Below are 20,625 nucleotides of genomic sequence, written 5' to 3'. Positions count from 1 at the left end.
CCTGGGGCTGTAAGTGCAATCTTCCAAGCTCAGTCAGGGTTTTCAGTCTGTTCAGGGCAGATGTGTAAACTTCTCTGATGGTTGTCTGTGATTTTCTGTTGAGAACACCAGGAGACTTAGAAATTAAATAAAAGTTTATGGAAATGCTCAAGTTTTTTCTTTTAATGCGGATGTGGAGGCCTTTGTGATGAAGACATCATTTCTTCCAGTGGCCTAACAAAACCAAACCAAAACAAAAAACCCCAACAAACTAGGAAGCAAACGATTAAGAGCAGGAAGAGCTCAGTCACTTTTTGGGGCCGATGAGATAAAAATCTGACAATTGGGACTGTTCCTTTGGAATAGCAAAGTTGGCTGATGGGAGAGGTTTCTGGACTTACTTCCATTCATTGTTTTCAGTGACCCTCCTTCAAGAGCCTGAAAGACATTTTTAAAGTTGGCAACTCCTCTTTCTTAACTTGTAAATTTTGAAAGCACTCTTGTGATCTATCTGCAATTGCAGACTGCCACTCTCCTCCCATAGTATTGTCCATTCTTTTGAATATTTGCCACTTTCTGTTTGTGCTTGGTTTCAAATGTAACAGATTTCATAAAGAAACAGGCTAACCTTAATGACTGTTTTCAATGTCTTTAAGATCATAGGTCAAAATGGAAAATGAAGATTTGTGGATTATTTGGTAGCACCAGATACTATCCTGATGTCTTTATATAATGATTTTACAGTTTAATTCACCACTATAAAACTTCCAAGTCAAAGAAATGTCTGCTTGTCCTTAAATGGGCAGCTATCATAGCAGTAATTTGCTTATGAAATGCCTTTCTTTCTGGAAGATTAGTCTGTCTCAGTTCCTATCAAAAATAAATCAATTTCCTGTGAAAAACAGCATAAATCTTTCAGACTGTTTCTTCATGGTTTTGCAGTGGTTATCAGAGTTGCTGTTAGCTATAGCTCTGTATTGTCTTCAGATTAATTGTAGCAGGGGATGAACAAAACAGTATTAATCTGTTTTTGTTAATCCTGTTTTGTAATTAAATACATCTTTCATATAAATTCTGTTAAGATTTGAATGAAAGGGGATTTATGGAAACATGACTTGCTTTTATAAGATAGTTTTAGGATTATGAAACCAACACTGAGAAAAAGAAAAGTTTGACTTGATCACGGAGCAAAAGATTTTCTCTTTGTTATTTTTGCTTTGCTGGTGCTATGAAAAAAAAAATAATACGAGCATTCAAGCTGAGTTGCCTGTGGTTTAACTCTAATTCTATAGGCTGCACACTCTTTCTCCCCAAAATCCCCACAGCAAGTGACCTTGTCAAACAAAAGTGTGGAATAATGGGAGGCAGCCCAGGGACTGTGGCTCATTTACAAGCAGCTGTTTGCTACTGTCAGAACAAAGGCAAATCAAAGTTGCATTAACGGGGTATGACAGGCACAGAGAGCAACTCCCCAACAATGTTCATCCTCTCGTGTTGTTCTGGTTATAATATTAGTTTGCCTGAAGGAGAAATGGTCGTGAGGTCAAGTCAGATATGTATGTTTTCAAAAGCCTTTCAAAATTGCACACATTTTTCAGCTGATCAACTGTTGATCTTTTTTTTAACAAAATTAGCATAGCAGCAAATAAATACATATTTATATGTGCCTCATTTTATGTATGAGACTCGGAGCCACACAAAGAATTCATAATTCTGTCTTCACAGTGAAGTAAGTTTGGAGCCTCATCTGGCCTTTCCCTCTCCTCTGACTCAGTCAGTCTGAGGCAGTTGTAGATGTCACTTGTGAATTCCAACATGGCATCCAAGCATGTTGGGAGGATCACTACTTCATCTGCTCAGCTCTTGTAGTTTACTGCTTGACTAGAATTTTCTTCTCTTGTGCTATGCAAAACAGTGCTGAGTTTTCTGAAAAGAAAGGAAGCTGTTACAGGAATGACATACAACCTTTCTTCTATAAAGGTACCCTGAATCCTGCCAAAAAATTATGAGCAAGGTCTGCTTGACTTAGTTTAAGCCTGGTAGTGTGTACTTACTGGGAATAAGTGATAAAGAGCAAAGTAGATTTCTTACGGAACAGTGGAAGGTTGTAGGCAAAAAGGGCCAGAAATCCATCATATGAGAAAGCAGTGTTCCCTCACCATGCCTTAATGGAGTGTGCAGTAGGTGAGTGTGAGCCCTGTGACTGAGGCTATTGCATAACATGTGCCTGTCCCAGTCAACACCAGTCAGTCCTCCCGACTCATTGTGGATCAGTTAGACTTGCTGAGAACATGGCAAGTTTGGGGAAGAAAGAAAATTGAAAGGACAGGAGAATTGATGGACATGAACTTTGTAACAAGGCATGGAATAGGCAGCACATTTCTCAGTGTTTATTGTACCTCACACAGGGTGATAAAAGCTGAAGGCAGAGTGACTTTTAACAGTCCCTGAGGTGCATTATTCCCTGAGAAATAAACAGTTTGAAGTGCTGTACTGCCATTATGAAATTTATAAATAAAAATAAGGGAAGCAGTAAAGCTTAGACGTTTGTTTGACAAATGAAGATAACTACTACATCATTAATGGCTGTCAAAAATACCTGTTTAACAATATTTTGTGCTTGGCAAGTGTTTTGCTACTAGGTTAATTCCTGAATTTATTTATAATTTTGGGGGGGGAGAGAGGGGGACTATTGTAATTCCTGAATTTCTTTATTATTTTTTTTGGTAGGCAGAGGGGGACTAGGAAGAAGAAGAAGAGAAAAAGGCTTTTAAAGTAAAATATACTGCAGATTTAAGGCAACTGTAGAATACATCTTGATAATGGCATTTGACATCTGCTGTATTTCACAGTTCAAGATACAATAAGCTCTTTCAGAATTTAAAAATTTAAAGTGCAAGTACTTAATTTTAGACCTAATTGGCACTTTATTTAGGTATGTTGAGAAGGTACAGATGTGAAATATGTGGATAAAGGCTGATTAAGATATGGTCAGTGTATTTCCTAACCTTTAGAGATCGTGTGCTTGAATTCTAAACCTTTTAGGGTAAAACTTTCAAAAGTGCAGTGGCTTGTATGCATACAAAGTTATACTGACAACATCTTTTAAAGTGCTAACATGAATGTGAATTTAATTTAATTTATTCTCACATACTTGCAGTTCTAGCTGTATGTGTTACAGTATCATGTACAGGTGCCAGCCAAGATTATGGCTCCATTGAGCTCTACTCATCCAAAAAGTTCTATATTTATCAGCATGAAGTACTTGTCGAGTTTACTCTTTTACTGTCGTTATCAACTGTTTTGAAATATTCAAAACCTTAAGTGATATTGAAAACTTACCCAGTGTCCAAAGCACATTGTGTATTTTGAAGTGAGAAATAGAACTGTACTTGTAAAAGTGTGCTTGCATTTAGCTTAACACTCAAAATAGAAGAACACAATTTGCATAGGAAACTTGATAATACTAATTTTTTTCTTTAAATGGTTCAGATGTCTTGTACTCCTTGAGATCTCACACAATGTGCACCATTTCTGCATTGTCACCTTGTAGTCAGTATATTTAACAGCAATTATAGAAATGGAGATTTTGTTTTGTTGTGAATCAATCTGCTAAACTCACATGACATCCTAAATTCCTTTCAGTTAATGATCCTACTCTTGCTTGGAAAGGAGGACATTTTGTGCATTACTTTGCTCAAATAGTACTGAAGAACTTAGCAGATGGTCACTTTCCAACTGGTTTGCCTTGAAAAAAGAAATTAAAATATTATAGTGCCGGGGAGAGATGTTGTAATGTGTCCCTTTCAAATTAACAGGTCGTTTTTTCTACTATTTTATGATTGTAAAATAGCTCAATGTCACATAAAAGGTTAAAAGCTGGAGTAAATGGCATCATGGGAAATTTGAAATAAATAGAGTCTCATATGGTTTATGGCTCTATACTTGATTACACAAGGAATGTATTTCTTTCCTTGAAAAGATGTTCTGTAGCAGCTTTCTGTGTTATAGGAACTGTGGTCACAATAGATTCTCTTTAAAGTAGTTTTAATTCTCAAGGTACCATTTCTTTGTCTACTAAATTACTCCATGGAAGGCCACTTGTTCAAACCTTTTGCAAGCAGAAGAGAAAATATGAAATTTTCAGAAAAATAAGAGATGCCACAGATTCCAGTTCATTGAAATATTCTCTGGTGTTGGTTACTTTTCAGAAATCACAGATATTTGAAACTGATTAAGCTTTAGACTTCTCAAATTGTCTGGTGCTTTTTATTAGTGCTAAATTTGTTTTGTTTTAGTTTGTTTTTGTTTGTTTTGTTTTGGTAAAACTGCTTTCACTATGATTTCTGTGTTGTCCTAGTTCAAGAAACTCCAAAGACTGGGACACAGTAGGTCCAGTGTCTTTCACACTAGCTTGTTTATTGCTTTGCAGAGGCAGAATGGTTGTGGGACAGCCCTTGTATAGCTTCTCATTAGCTATCAGCGGAAGATAACACTTGGTTCTTCTTCTGATACACTGTCACTTGTGGCTATTACAGCATTTGCATTTAAAGACTAGGAAGAAATGCTTAAAAATGAGGAACCACGTGAAAATGAACTGTAAAAATGTATGGATTTGTGATTTATAAGTCTCTATAAATGTCATATAAGTAGCAGTGTTAATCTTTAAAATCATCAGTCCTGTACAGCTAGGATGTTTTTATGTTGAATTTTTCATTTTTGCTTTGAATGATTGTGAACTACATCTAATTCCATCAGGGACCAGGAAGGAGAGCTGGGAAAGAAAACCACTGTAACAGTTTCCTGCACCCAGAGCTTGTTCCTCGACATAAAATTGGTGTGATTTTCTCAAAGAGGGAATGCTGTGATGTGCTGTTTAGAGATTGGTCTCAGTCTCTTTTCACTCTCCCAGAAAGAGGCCTAAAGATAAGTTGCCTGTATAAGCATCACATCCAGTTTGTGTCTGAGTGCCATTAATTCTTTGTTTCTGTTTTGCTTCCAGTCATCTTTGTTTGATATAGCTGGTAGTCTGTGTGGAAATGAGGAATGTGTTGCCTGCATTTCTTAGTAGATGAATAGCAACAATAACTGTAGAAAGAGGCTATTTAGATAGGTGATGAGGCCTGAAGATACAATTTTCCTAAAAGATAGCTTTGACCAATTAAAATTAATAGCCATTTCTCGTAATTACTGCAGGAGAGAGTTGTGGCTATTCCTTCGTGACACTGCACAGGCACCTGCTGAAATCGTCTCTCAGCTCAAAACTGTCCAGAAATGGTTTATCTAGAGTTCAGTGGTACCACACCCAAGCTAATGAACCAAGACCTGGCATCAATCCCTGCTCAGCACAGGGCTTCCCACAGAGCTACTCCACACCTCAGCCTTTGCCCAGTTTGCAGCAGCAGGGGAGGCAGCGTCCCAGCTGCACCATGTGGGTCTGCACATGCTGGGCTCCCATTGCTGTGGGACAAACTGCCTCCACTTGGGTTGATGCCATAAGAGCAATGAGTTTGTTTTAGATAAAAATAATGCTTTGGGAAAACTCCCTGTGTAATAGCAACCTTTACTGAAGTCTAGGGATTAGTGCTGTAGCAAAGATGTTTGAGGTTCAAGATTGCTGGAGTCTAAGCAAAAAAAGGTGAAGGCAAAAGATGATGAATTTATATTGCTCAGAGGATATAAAAATTCAAAAGAATTGACAAACCAAATTGACCACCTGGAAATCTACTCAGAGAAGAAATATCAGGTTGTTATGGCTTCCTACCAACAGAATAGATGGGTGAATTTTTTTCACAGTGGATTATGATGGAGCAGTTGAGAGTTCTCCAGCATATTGTGCCACTGGGAAAGCCAGTGACACTTTTTTGAATCTCAAAGAATGTGAAACTCTTGGATGCAGAAAGAGATTGTCACAGAGATGTTTAGCCCTAAAGCTTCAAGATCACTGAAATTTAGCAAAAGACAAAAATAAACTGTTTGCTGTCATGGTACTCAGGAATCCAGTCTAATTTTTCAAATAAGAATAAAGTAGTGGTCAAAGTGTGCCATAGTAAATTATCTGTGTATCAGCTAAAGGCCTTTTTTCTCCTGACGTATACTACATACACATTGTGCAAATGAACATGTTTATGCCTAAATAGCACATTCATTTGCTATTGTATTATATTTTCTACTGGAAACCTTTGTGGTTTGTTTTTTTTTCTTAAGGTGATAGAGTTTTAGAGGAATATACAGAGATAGATATTAATATGCATTATTGTAGTTGGCTGTAAGTAATCCATAATTGCATCTTTTTAACTGGAATGACAACTACAGGGTCATCAGTTTTTAAATTACAAAGGAATAAGTGTTCCTTTCTGAGACATGATTTAGGTTTTATAGGTGGAAAAGATATTTGATATTTTGAGCAGATGCAAAGAGGCAGGATCCTGTTTCAGCCAGAATTATCCTATGATGCTCTAATCCTGTGAGCTGGTTTTGGAACAATGGTCAAAGATGAATTAGCCTGGCATCTCTTAGCTACTAAACACCCAGATTATGATTCCTAGGAGCAGGAATATGGATCAGATTTGAGTTGGATTTGGAGAGGTGTTTGCTTTGTTTTGATTGAGTCCACTCAGGATCAAGCATTTGTTGCTTCTTCTGCATTGAATGTCTACAGATCTTTTGAACAAAGGTTTTTACCAGCATCTTAATCTTATGTTGGAATAATTGATTATTACATCGAAAGAAGTATGTTGCACCACATGTTTTTTTGAGATGCTTGGGCTTGGTTTAACTGCCAACAGTAGCAACAAGAAAAAGAAGATAAAAATAAATGTGTAAATTATTTTTTTTCAAATGTAACATCATGATGAAGTTAAGGAATTACAGAATGGGTTTTCAGAGTTCCCAATTGAAATTTGAATTCTGAGTTAAATCTCTTCTTTCTCTAAGCACTGACAGAAAAGAATATCATTGGAATGTCATACAGTGAAGGATTAAAATTACCAGAATTTATCAGTCTCATTACTTTTAGCATGTTTTGCTAACATTAACTAACATTATTTTATAAAAATATGTGAAAGAAGTTGTTTTTGGTGGTTATGGCTTGGAATGAGATTAGGAGGTAAAAAGTATTTATCCATTGGTAAAACAGTGAGGTGACAATCAACTAGTTACAGCATTTTAATCAAGATTCATTTGCAATTCTTCAGAAACCTCTCTGGTAGTCTGTTTCTCTCTGTAGTTCATAAAGGGAGATTTAATTTTTTTTCCCTTCCCATTATCTTTCTCTGTCTCTCTGGATATTCTGTTGCTTAAACTCAGCTGGGAACATAATGTACTTGCCAGTTGTTCCTCCTATTTCCTTACTTTGAAGATATTTCCTCTAAAACCTGCCTCAGGATTTCTTGAAGGATGAGATAGAGACACTAATATAGCTTTTCCCCCCTTTTGGCCTTCCTGGCGTTGAAGTGCTGGGAATTGCTTGTACTCAAAGTTTGGTGTGTGTCCTGTGGTGATGTGTGATTACTCAAAAAACAGAAGGAAAAAACAGGTTTGGATATGTTTATAAAAGGTTGTTATCACAGAGGAAAAAGACGATGCAGTAAGCTAAGTGACTTGGCATGGAGTCAGTTTTTAATCTATTTTGTTTTCCTTTTGAAAGCATTTATTTTGTCTTGTACTTCCCTTAGCCACTTCATCTCTTTCATAAGCATCTTATGTGTCCACCAGTAAAATAATGTCTGATACCTGTTCCCAGGGGGATGTGATCAGGGGGGAGTACAGGGGAACTAGAGGTTCCTGGGACTTGGGACAGGCCAAGAGAACCAGGCTTAAGATAGTAGGAACAGTAAATTAGGAGTGGCTTTCAAGTATACACAGCTGCTAAGACCTTCCAGTGCTATGATCAAAGAGGTCCCATTTCTAATCAAAGATGATGGCAATCCAGGTGGAGCTCACTGCCTAATTCCTGTGTGCAGAGGGGAGGTAGGTGAGGCTGAACGGGGCCGTGGTGCAGCCCTGCTCCAGCCTGCTACTGCGAGGTCCAGTGTTGCCTGAGAGGAATAGAAAAGCTACTTTCTCAATTTCTGACCAGAATGCACGATAAGGCTTGATGTCAAAAAGGGCAAGATTGGGCTCACAGCAATTATGACAGAGGTATACCAGTTTCCTTGACAACTGGATTGTGGATTCTTTGTGATTTATTATTTACCATTTCAAATTCTCATTCTCTGTTATAATTAGGGAGAGGGATTTCCATAAACCCCCTCCCTTCCAAATTTGAAAACCCTTGCACTGTTGTTGTGACCAGCTTCACCTGTTTCAAACTGTTGTTGCTCTAAACCATCTACAAATCAAGCTCAGCATTTAGTGTTGGGAATTGGAGACAGGTTACTCAGACAGCAGTTAACTGAAATTCAATGAATGTTACGTTGGGTGATGACTTGTTAATCTGCACTTACTAGGAGGGATAATAGACATGTGCACTCACACCACCACCCCTTTCGCCCTCCCCAGCCTCCCCCTAAGTTTTTTTAAAGACAAGGGACTGCAACAAGTGGTAATTCTAAATTGTCCTCAGAGCTATGGGAAAAATCAAGTAGTATCCGCGAGTGCCAGTTCCCTTCTTTCAGCAATTCACGTTATTTTCTCCTCGAAGGCTTTATTAGCAATACATCAACCATTGCTGCTACCAGCTGGAAAACTGTTTGAAACAGAAATCCTCTCCTAAAATGTGACTAAAGATGGGAAGTATGGTTAGTTTGCCAAACTGCACATGTATTTCAAATACATATTTTCCACATCTATAAAGCATTGGTTGAGACATAATCTACAGGGCCTGATCTAAATTTAGTAATTCAGAAAAGAATTTTGAACACAATAATGTGTATGATAGAGATTTCTATTCAAAAGTCATTGGCAAATCTGCGTCATTATATATCAAGACTGAAATTGGGTCCTTCAAAGAATATTTTTTCTTAAAGTACTTTCCTGGATTGTATATTTTTTATTTCGTATTCAGCATGAGGTGTCCACTGCATTTAATAAAATAAAATGAAAGTCCCAGAAGATCACTGGTTTTCCCATAATGTGTCAAAGTAGATGACTGGAAAAAAGGTAGTGATTGAAATGAGCTGAGCATCCTCCATGCAGACTATATAGAAAATCTGTGTCATTACTAAATTACAGGGAGGAATTTTAATTTTAATTACGTTTATTTCACTACATACAGTCTTTCAGCTTTCAGTAACCACCCCAGTTAATTTCAAAAGATGGTATATGTTTTGTCATCTTTACTGAAGGTAGTTCCTGAACAGCCAATAGCTGTTGCTCTTCCCTTGGTCAGCTCAACGTGAAACTTATTGAGGCAATAAAAAGACTTACAGTGACCTAAATACTCCTGTGCCATGTCCTCACTAATGCACTGCCCCATTAGACTGTTGGGGGAAACTGACTGCTGAAGATGCTTCTTTAAAATGAAGCAGTATAATGAAGCTCATTAATGCATTTTTCATTAGAACAAGAATATTGAGTGTCCAGGTTAAATTCTAAGGAATCTATCTTACTCTCATTGAGGTTAATGACAAAGCTCCCAATGACATTAGTGATGGAGGATGAGAACTTAATTGGGGCAATTAAGATTCTGCTTACCTAGAATTCCCTATTATTTTCAAGTAGATACAATATTACAAAATTGCTGCTATGAAGAGCTGTATAGTGTTGGATCTCAACACATCGTTCAGTGTTGAGATAGTATTTCTGTATTTTGCATTTGATTCATTAAGTACCATTGTAGTCTTCTAGAGGTTTGTGTATGTGTAAACCATTGCTGCGAAAAATAGGATTCTTTTTTGGTTTGGAACTCAAATATTTTCTTTGTGTATTTAAAAGTAACATGGGCCATACATTGCTGAAACCAGCTAAGGATGTGGACTTCAAATACAGCAGTGGCAAAGATAGAAGAGGCAGTGCAATATTACTGTGGGATTGAGTAAAATGCAGAGAATAGTTTCATGAAGCACCACTTTGTGGTCCTGTACTTTGTGGTAGCACAGACTTACTAAAAGCACTATTTGTACCAAAAAAATGCAGCTTCCTTACTAAGCAGAATAGATAGGAAGGATATGCAACTTTAGTGCCTTCGAGGGAGTCCAAAGCCTCTATTATAAATGATTGTGTCAGGATGCCTAATTTAAATAGTTACCCTAACATCTGCTCATTCCTACCTCCTTTGGACAACCCCTAACCTTCTCCCTTCCCTCCTTGGTATTCCCAGAAGATTAACAACTCCCTCCTCAATTATGCTGCCATAACTGCTGCTTTGATCACACTCTGAGCTCACTCTGGAAATTATCTTGATTAATAAAACTCACTGCTGTGGAAGAAACAACAATGAGAATGGATTGTTGAGTGGAGGGACCCCGTGGGTGTGAGGAGAGGCTGGCACTTGGGTGGGCAAGGCTGGATTTGCTGCACAGGGGAGAGTGAGGAGGTAGCAGCCCTGAGGGACCCCAAATCCTGGGTAGCCAGGTGCTCTCTCCAAACCCAGTGGTTAGATCAGGAGCCATCCACATGCTTGCACACCTAAATAATGTATCAGGAGAACACAGAGCTTTTGGTGGCGAAGTGTAATTTTAGGCAGTGTGGAAAAAAGTGAAGCAGTCAAATCTTTTAGTTCACAGTTGCCTCACCTGAAATTCTTGCTTTAGATACACAGAGACGACTTTTTTAAAAAAGAAAACTGACCTGGTGTGAAATGTGTTAATTAGTAGGGAAATAACTTTTCCTTTTACATCTGTAGTGGTGCAGTACTACTGTATTGCTGGATACTGAGTTCATACTCAAGCACATAATGATGATTTTTCCCTAGTCTGATGCAGAGGTTTCCTGATCTTTCATTATTATCGATTGTATTAAGAGGTCTTTCAGCTCTTACACTTATGCTTCTAAATAGAAGTAATTAGCAAATACAAAGGTTTCCTTTCTCTGTTGTGTTACAATGTGTATTCATCCCTTCTGTTACTTTCTAATGTAAATAGCATTCATTATTGAACTTTTATCAAATAATTATGGAAAATTGTGTGCTTTCTACCTTAGTACTCAGAGATTTCAGGGTTCCTGATTTTTCATTTATTTCATTTGAGCACTCATCAGCTTATTCTCTAAAGCTGACGGCATTATTTCATCTACATTTGGACAATGGCAGGGGGCACAATTTCCAGGGTTAAAACCAAGAATCTAAGTTCAGATGCCCTGAATTCATGTCCAGGTGGAATTTAGCTATCCTGTTATTTCAGATCATCTTTATTATCTTTAATGTTTCACACAGGGCATCTGTGTGATGCCATATGCAGTTCCTATATAGGTGTTTGACAGCAGTTTGATGGGGGAGCTGAGGTGCACATTTCCTTTATTTACTCTGGGAGTGGTACCTCTGTTGTCATTCTTACTGCTGGCAAGGGAACATGGTAGAACCACATACATTCCTTGGAACTTTAAAAATAATTTATATGGAATTAGATCGTTTTCCTTTCTTCATGTAATTTGTTATTCAGAGATGCTCTCAAGTATCTATGTAGGGCTATTCCATGAGTCCTGAAATGTGCCCAAACCTTGTTTGTTTTAAAAACCATATATGGTATATTCCTCTCTATAATAATCTTTTAGAAATCTGCAAATATTTCATAGAAGGTAAGGGAAGGAAGAAAGCCTTTCACTCAGAGGCATTTTCCAAGATTGCATCTCATATCTGTTTGTGGGAATATTTGAAGTGATGGCACATTTTCCTTAAAGTACATTCCTCACATTGTTCTTATCCTTGTTTTCAAAAACTATGAATGTGTATTTTGGTGTAGCAGGTTCATCTGCAGAATCTTGAGCCTTACTGTTTCTTCTTTCTGCTCCTGACTCCTCAGAAATATTTTGGAAGCTATATTAAATAAGAAGAGGGATTGCTCTGCTATTTGCATACTTACAAGCACTCTTTAAATGGCTTGCTGTCATTAGAATTAACCACATAATTTTTTGACTGTAATTACACAGTGACAATTGACTCCACCCCATCATCTCATTGAATCAAGAGAGTAAACTCTTACATTGCTGCTTGATTCCATTTTTATGTTTATATATATATATTTCTCTTTGTAAACAACAGAGTTCCCCCTTTGTAATTTTGCAACTATGGTCTCAAATATTATCATGTGGTAGCAATCATACGTTATTTTAAAACAAATTTGTGATAATCTCTTCACAGTAGCACCCATATTAGCTATTTTAAACTCTGGCACTTGTAACATTTTCTTTAAAATGAGCCAGAATTATGAGGGTCCAATTTCCACATTTTAATGATATTAAATGTTTTGCTGTATTAAACAAGTTAGGGTATAGCCCATTTAAGAAGGCAGTGTACACAGCACACCAAGGGTTATTATTGGCAACCAACATGTCACCTGGTGGAGTGATAGAACTCTTCCACCAAGGCACATATTCCCAAGGAATGATACATCTCTGCATGATTTCTATTGGCCTCTGAGGTGACAAGGCTTTGGGCTTCTTAAAGATGGGAACAAAAGCATATTTCTTTTGTCAGCTGTTCACTCTGAATACTGCTGAGAGAAATCATACCCTCCTCTCTTCCTCTTCCCCTGCCCGTCCTCAATACATGGTTTCCAATAAAAAAATGATTGAGGTAACTGGGAATGTTAGTTGTTGTCAAAATACATTTTTATAGAAAATAAAAGAATATTTATTCTGCTGCCAGCATCCTGCGCAGAGGAAATAATTCCACAGGAAATCCTGTTGACATAACATTTCTGACACATCAGCCTTTGTGTGTCTTACCTCCCTGTTTTGGAGGTTGTTTCTGATTCAGAAGCTTCTCCTTCCTGACAGGTGGTGTGCTCAGGGAGTTCGCAGTTGGTAAACTGGAAATAACCTCCAGGAGAGGGATTTACAGAGACTGTAGGACTTACTTGCTTTGAGAAAATTTTGAAGATGCAATGTATTAAACAGCAAGAAAGAAAAAGGGTAGAGTGCTTTCTGTGAGCTGGCAAAGGATCAAGTGTGTATGATGTGAAGGAAAAAAGGAAGGAGATTCTTGCAGCCTGAGAACAGACATCTGGCTGGCAAAAGAAAAGAAATATCATTGACAGATGAATAGTGTTTCAAACTGGGATAATTTTAGATCAAGAGGGCAAAGTTTTGGTCTCATGCATACAGCTCCCTCTGAAAAGGATGAGAAAGGTGCATGCATATGAAAGTAGAATTTGGTTCTAAGTGAGAACTGAACAACATGCATATTTTTACACTAGATATTTAGACTTTCGTGTTTAGATCACATGGTTTCCATCTGCCATATGTAGGCATTGCTAAAACGCTGCCAGGAACTAGGCTCTGGTTTGGTGACTTTCATTAAAGGAATTAGTGGTTTCTATCCAGTTTCAGTGTGGCTGGATTCAAAGTGCAGAAGCCCATTTTCACAGTTTAGCATTAATTAGCACTCTTGTGGCAGCCACAGCAGGGAGGTGAAGGATTAAATGGGCATGAAGACCAAACTATCTCTTTTTCCCATAGCAGTGATTCCTTCAAAATAGGGTGGAGACATGAGGGACTAATGTGGGGATTCATGCATGGCTGCTGTCTAGGCTGTTCTTGTGCTGGGTAATTGAAGGACTTAGGTCTGCAGGGTCTGCCAAGGCAGTGCTATTTTCTCTCTTGATATTTAAATAATAAATAAACACATACATACATACCATGCAAATCCCAACAAAAATGCAGTAAAAGAAAACCCCCTAATTTTGCTATCTTGGGGAGACATATTCTCATCCTTCTGAATGACGGGTGAGAGCTGTTCAGGAGAATTTAAATCAGAACCTTGTCAGCTGTACTCAGGAAGTATCGACGCTGTTACTTAAAAAGACTGAGATGCTGCTGCTCACCTTAGCTTTTGCTGAATCACTCAAAAAGGTGCAGAAAGCAGGTAAGCCCTGACTCTTTTGTTGCTGAAGAGAGCCTCACAGGGATATTTTTGAGAATTGCATGAAGACAGGAAAATTTTAATAAGGTTCATTGAACCTGGAAGGCAGGACTCGTCCTGGTGTGAGTCAGAGGGCGTAACTCAGGCTTCTGTCCTGGATTTCATTAATCAGACATACTGTGCTTTATGTTTGTGTGCACTGAATATTAAGTATATAATTACAGAAAATTACCTACTGTTGTAATTCTGCTGCTCACACCACATCTTGAAAAACACTAAAATTTGACAAAGATTTTTCAAATTTTAAAATTTATTAAGATAAAACAGCAGTCTAATAAAATATGTATTTTTAAATGTAAAGCCATTATTATTTACTTAATATTTCTAAAGTCTTTTTGGATAGCAATTCATGTTTCTGCTTTGAAAGAGGCAGGGTTCCAGATTTTAGCCAAGTAATTAAAATATGAAACCGTATGTCTGAGAAACTGAAGTATAGAAACCAGTGTTAAAAATCACCCCTCGCAGCTAATTTATTCAATAAAAAAGGTGCCTTGCTTCAGTGTAATTTATGTGCATATTTAAATGGTCAGGTCCATTCTTAGGGACTTTGAGCCTCTTTGTTAAAGTTCAAATAATTAACATACTTTCATGTACCTTGTTTTGAGTTAATCCCATTGTATGAATGAGTTAAGAAATATAAGAAATGTGTATTGCAACTAAGTAGATTTCCTTCACTAAATAATCCATTTTCTCTAGATGTCCTCTATTTCCAGCATCTTAAATAAAAGTAACATGTCCGTACTTAAAATGGCAAGGAATACAGCTGTAGGGGAATATTTTTGAAATGATCTTTCTGCCTCATTTTGCCCCAGCTGAACAGTGGGGTTTTGTTTGCCAGGCTGCAGCACAGACTGGCTGTGTGCTGGCTGCTGGGGTTCCCTGAAAGAAGAGCTGAGTGCTGTGAACTCCAGACCTCTGTGCAGTGTCAGAACCTCTTAGTGTGCCAGTGTAATCTTTTAATAGACTTGCTTGCCAGAATGACTTTTTTTCCTTCAAAGACAGAATTAGAAAGCCCAGTTGTCATTTAAATTGCCGCTATCTTTGTAGTAGTTGATAGTGATCTGTTGGCTAGGACTGGATAATTTAAAAGCTGTTTAAGAAAATAACATGCTTGTCTGTGTGAAATACATACAGTGCCGAGAGATGGGGAGAAGAGTCTGTTGACAGAATTTGTAGGATTCTCTAGAAACTGCAGGATACCGAGGCTTTTTCTGTGGAATTATAAAAGCTTTCATAGCCCACGTTGAGTATTTGCATGATGTTCAGATGTCAGTGTGTGTTCAGCTGTCTCTGTGCACCCTCTCTGCGTCCACATTCTCACTTCACTGGGAGAGGGAAAGGATTCTCAGAGCCGTTTTTGCTGGGTTTTGCGTTTGTTGAATATAGTATTGAAGTGCTGCCCAAGATGCATCACGTTGTTGTGTAGAACTTGACTCATCATGTTGCATGATTTAGTAAATGCAAAGAGATTGTGAAAGAGACAACTGTAAACATTCTGTTTGAAAAGATAGGTTCTTTACAAAAGACTTTTCTCTTGGAGCCAAAAAACACAAGAGGCAATATCTCCTTGCTCACAGAGACACATATATTTATTTCTGCAAAGATTTGTTTTGGATTCTTAGTTCTTCCAGTATCTGCATTCTTTGAAATAATTTTATATTTCCATGTTGACTTTCTGTGTGCTTTAAGTTTTAATCAAAGGTTCCTTGCTTCTGATGTCGAGGAGTACTGATGTTAGCCTGTTTACATTCCACTATTTTTCCTCTTTTAGGGGTGAACATTCAAATGTGGTGGTGATTTTGTTCTTTCCATGAAGAGCCTGCACTCAGCTAATTTGTGAGCAGATAAAAATGTGCAGGAATGTATATTTGATAGGAAAGTTGTCTATCATCAAAATAATCAGCAGGACAGAAACCACACTCTTTCTTGCTAGATATTGCTGATCCTTTTTTTTAAAAAAAAACACACCACACAACCCAGATTAATATTTACAAACGCTAATGAATCAGAGACAGCATATGCTGTGTTTGATAATACAGGCTTACTTGAGTTAATTTTTAGGTTGTACTGGAAGTTCCAGCCCTGGCATGAGAAAGGCCTTTACAGTCGGGAAGCACTTTTTGTTCCTAGGCAGCAGACAGCAGGAGCAGTGTCAGCCGTGGCACCGTTTGCCTTGAAGCAATTAGCAGGAAGACTGAAGGATGGTAATTTCAACAGCCAGAAGACAGCCAAACAAAATAGGTTTGTGCAAGGTACAGGCAAGCAGCAGGTTGAACACAGAAAATACAGCATTGAAAATATTCATGAGGAGTTGCTTTGGAGATACAGAGATACCAGTAACAACAGCAATTGTTGACAGGGCCACGTACTTCCACCTAAAAAGCTCTGGAATGATGCAGGACAAGGCAGTCGCATTCAGATGCCAGTCGTTCAAACTTCCATACTGTGGCAGTGCATCTGTTTATCAAGAATTATCTCCTGAATGTAAATGAATTTCAGTCCTAAGTCATTGCACCTGTTGCCAAGAGGTATTTATTCCAATCACTTGCCTAAAGCGCAGGGAGCTATTGCTTGACATTTTATAGCTTCAAAAAAAGCTGTCGTTTCAAAATCATTTGTTCAGAGAGGAGAAAATGGAGCAAACCAGTTCATTTTACCCTAAGCACTGCTATTTGGCGGTATTCACATTTGCACGGCACAAAGCTGCAATATTGATTTTTTGCTCACAGGGCCTCCCACTAGTTCTTTCTTCGATTGTCAGGGTTGCAAGATGGATTGAATTACATTTTGCTTGTTGATATGCTTATTTTTTCTTTGTTGATCAGAAAAGATTACAAATAAAATGTCAGAATAAAGATCACAGCAGCTTTATTACTGGACTTTACATTTATTTATTTTATTTAGGGTTTTTTTCTGTGACATGGAGATTCCTTAGAGCAGTTTCCCCACCTAACACAAGCTGCATTGTTTTGCTTTATTGCTTGCTGCTCTTGCAATGCAACACATTGCATTACAATCTCAGGTGTGTCCTTTGCTGCCTGTGAAGTAATCTAACATTTCTCTAGTATTTTTAATGTTTGTCCTAATGCAGAATTTCTCACAGATGTCTGCAGGGCAAAAAATTTCGAGATAAAACACATTCGTAGTACTTGTGGCAGTTGCCATAGATGATGAAATAAGATTTACAGAGAGTTGATCTGTGTAACAAAACTGTCTTGTATTTGGACTGAAGGTCCCTGCTAGCAGAAGTACAGGCTGTGCATCAGGATCAGCAGTAAGAGTTCAGTGCCTGTCTCAGGTACCTCGTTGTGGTTTTCTCAGCCCTGGCCCTGTAACAGTCCCTACATCTGCCCTACTGCTGTACAGATGCTGCATGGCAGGCACTGACACCCCCATGGCTGTATCCCATGCACCCCTGCTCCACCCCACTCTGTCCTTCTGCAAAAAGCCCCTTGGGACAGCTGAGGCCTTTGTTTCCCCTCCTTGCTGGCGGAATCCCAAAATCGGGGCCATGCACCCCGGTGACAGCACTTGTAGGGTTCCTGTGGGGAGCAGGGAGGGAGGTTGGGCTCCACGGACTAGGCCATGGCACTGCTGCCTGCCAGGGGAAGGCCTGCTGAGCACAGGAGGTATGGGCACCACTGCCAACAGCTGGGAGGAATGAGCTTTATGGGGACAGCATTACATTTGACAGGAGGCAATATAGGGTGCAGGAATGGCAGTCGCTGAGCGGCATTATATGCGGTCCCAAGGCAGCTGTCGTGATGGTAATTAATCAAAGGAGCTGCTGCGTGCATGCGTGGTGGGGGCTCTGTGCCTACCCCTCTCTGTGCCCATTTCACGCCCTCAGTGAGCTGTGAGCAGCTTCTGTCTTCATTGTATTAATTTACTGCATGGGAGGAACATGTAGGGTGTTAAGTGATGGATTCGTGTTTTGTTCTTTCCTGCTTTGAGCTCATGATATTTCAGCAAGCCTCTAGTAAAAGTCCTTGCTATTGTACATGGTACATGCAGCCAAACTGACAGCCAGGAGAAAAACTGAGATGGAATTGTGGTTGTTTTGCACAGCAATATGTTCTTCTTCCCTTATTAACAAATACTGAAGCATATTGACAGAGTAATGGTACCAGTTTCATGTAGGATATGGTTCCACAAAATTTAAAGGCAGATCTGCTTGCTGTGCTCTGGCTTCTGTGTTTTCGTTGTGCCGGGATGAAATCCCACTCTACCAAAGAGTTCTCCCTTTGAGAGAGGAGGTTCTTCTACATTAGAGGGAGGTTTGAGTCACTCCAGCCCCTTGCATTTGTTTACTGCTCAAGCTGGACAGAAGCTGATGCTGTTGCAAAGGGGAAGGCAGAGGTGTGCAGGTAGAGGAGAGGGAGATGGGAAGATGGGCTCAGGATGTCAAGGAGCCACTTCTTGACACTGGAGTGATCGTTATCAGCAATTCCTATTTACAGTCCTAACAAATAATAATCTTGATACAGTAGGAGTTTAATCCACAGATCATTAATTCATTGGAAAAAGTGACAGCCTTTGGTTCATGCAAAAATTTACTATCAAGGGATTATATCAAGTTGGTTTTGATCTTTTTAGATCCTTGCTTCCTTGCCTCTTTTCCTTTTAAAGTGAAGTTTCTTTTCTTTGCCTTCAAAACACTATAGAGCTTCAACTTCCCCTACTTACTAGCTATTTCTCTTTGCTGTCACAACTTGTTTGCAGCAGCCTGCACTGAAACATTAATGGCCTTATTGTGCTATACTAGGATGACTTTTTTAAAAATAAGAAATATATTTAATTCTGCTAAAAATTTAGAAAGGATTTTACTGTTGTAAAGACATAGATACTTAACACCGCCATGCTACCCAACGTGTCTTCCAAAATGCACACATTTTGTAAGAAACAAATAACTCTTTAAATAACAATACACTAGGAACAACTGTACAAGTACACTAGTGTACTAGTGTACAAGATAATGTAGTATGCAGATACTTTTTTCTGATGCAATTTTTACAGACTGAACATCCGCATGAGTAACTATTGTTTTGTTTCTAAAGTATTTCAAACTGTTTCATTAGAGAAGTTACCTGGTTTTAGAAATTTTATCATGCAGAAGATGTTAAAAATTAGAATTCTGTGAAATATGTATTTTTTGAAAGGATGAGGAGATTTTATGCAGTACAGATCTGTAGTTTACAGTACTGGTGATTTCTGTCTTTGCTCAAAATCTTGTCTGTCTGTGGTTTAATTTATGTAAGCAGCAGAGTAAGGGGCACTTGGGTTCAACTAGGTAAAGCATCAGCCACGTAGGTTAGATCTGGTGGCACAAACATGTCTGTGCTGGGGACAGAAAAAAGCTAAGCAGAAGAAACCAAGTGTTCCTGGAGAAGGGAAAATATAAATTAAGAAAGACTAGTGAAGTTGAAAGTATGGCTTCGGTGATCATTTTGGTTTGTTTTGTTGGGTTTTTTTTTTCACCACTTCAGCATTTGCAAATCCTTCCTGCTCTGCTCTTTCCCACTTTCAGACATAGCCTGTGTGGCTGTGCCCAAAGAGGGGAGACAGAATCAGAGAGAAAAGAGGTGGGAACAGGAACAGGTAGTGTAACTGTATGGACAGATGCCATTCTTTACCCTGGAAAGGGCTAGAAGTGATGTGGAATGTTCACCTATACCAGATTAAGGATACAGCAGCAGTGGTATAGAGATGTGACAGTTTCATGAAAGATGGTTCACCTATGTGGTATCACGTCAAACTCTTTTTAGTTACACTTCCTTTGGCACTGTGATGAGGGTTGGTGCCAGTGTGACAAAAAAAGACCAGTCAAATACAATATATCCTTTAGGCTCAATGCAATTTTAAAAAAAAAATTATTTTTTTTTTTCAGGTTTCAGCCGAGCAGCTCTACCATTTGGTTTGGTTAGGAGGGAGCTGTCCTGTGAAGGCTACTCCATTGACCTCCGGTGTCCAGGCAGCGATGTTATTATGATAGAAAGCGCTAACTATGGACGGACAGATGACAAGATTTGTGATGCTGACCCTTTCCAGATGGAGAACACAGAATGCTTCCTTCCAGATGCCTACAAAATTATGACACAAAGGTAAAAATACATAAATACATATTAAAGTGGAAAAATGCCTGAAGTAACTCAGTAAGATGTATATACTTTTGAAATTGCTGAGTAGTAGTTACCAGTTTGCTATTGAGGTATTATTTCTATCTAGTAATACTAGGAGGAATTAAAAGATACTAGTTGCAAATTGAGAGGTTTTTTTAAAAATTCTGTGAACAAAATTTGAAAAGCAGGAAGATAGGGAATGGAACAAATCACTTACTTGGGGATTCCCTGTCTCTGTATCTTTTAGGTCGTCAGACAGCACACCAAATGTGTCCAAATGGCCACTGCATACTTTAGAAACTTCTACATTCCTTGGGAAAATTGCACATTTCCTATGAATATAGAAAATAATTGCCATAGGTCCCACCTGTAAAATCATTAAATGCAGGATGGCTGTCTGTGTGTACAGAAGCATGTATGCATATAATCATGTTACATTATGACAGTGGCAGCAATTGTCATTCAGAAAAGACTATCAGTCAGAAAAGGATGTAGAAATGTATTTAG

The 20,625-nt window shown here is 38.5% G+C and overlaps 1 protein-coding gene across 10 annotated transcripts in view; it reads left to right on the top strand.

Moving 5' to 3' along the window:
• The window catches only part of ADGRL2 (adhesion G protein-coupled receptor L2), a 158,869-nt gene that overhangs the window by 66,826 nt on the left and 71,418 nt on the right, over positions 1–20,625 (top strand). For all 10 annotated transcript variants that reach the window (XM_030454862.1, XM_030454861.1, XM_030454860.1 and 7 more), the window contains exon 3: positions 19,887–20,100. In XM_030454862.1, coding sequence (XP_030310722.1) covers positions 19,887–20,100 — 214 coding nt within the window. The remainder of the gene's footprint in view (positions 1–19,886; positions 20,101–20,625) is intronic.

Source organism: Calypte anna, chromosome 8, assembly GCF_003957555.1.
Source record: "Calypte anna isolate BGI_N300 chromosome 8, bCalAnn1_v1.p, whole genome shotgun sequence".
NCBI classification, from domain to species: domain Eukaryota; kingdom Metazoa; phylum Chordata; class Aves; order Apodiformes; family Trochilidae; genus Calypte; species Calypte anna.
This window is presented reverse-complemented; position numbering and strand designations above follow the sequence as displayed.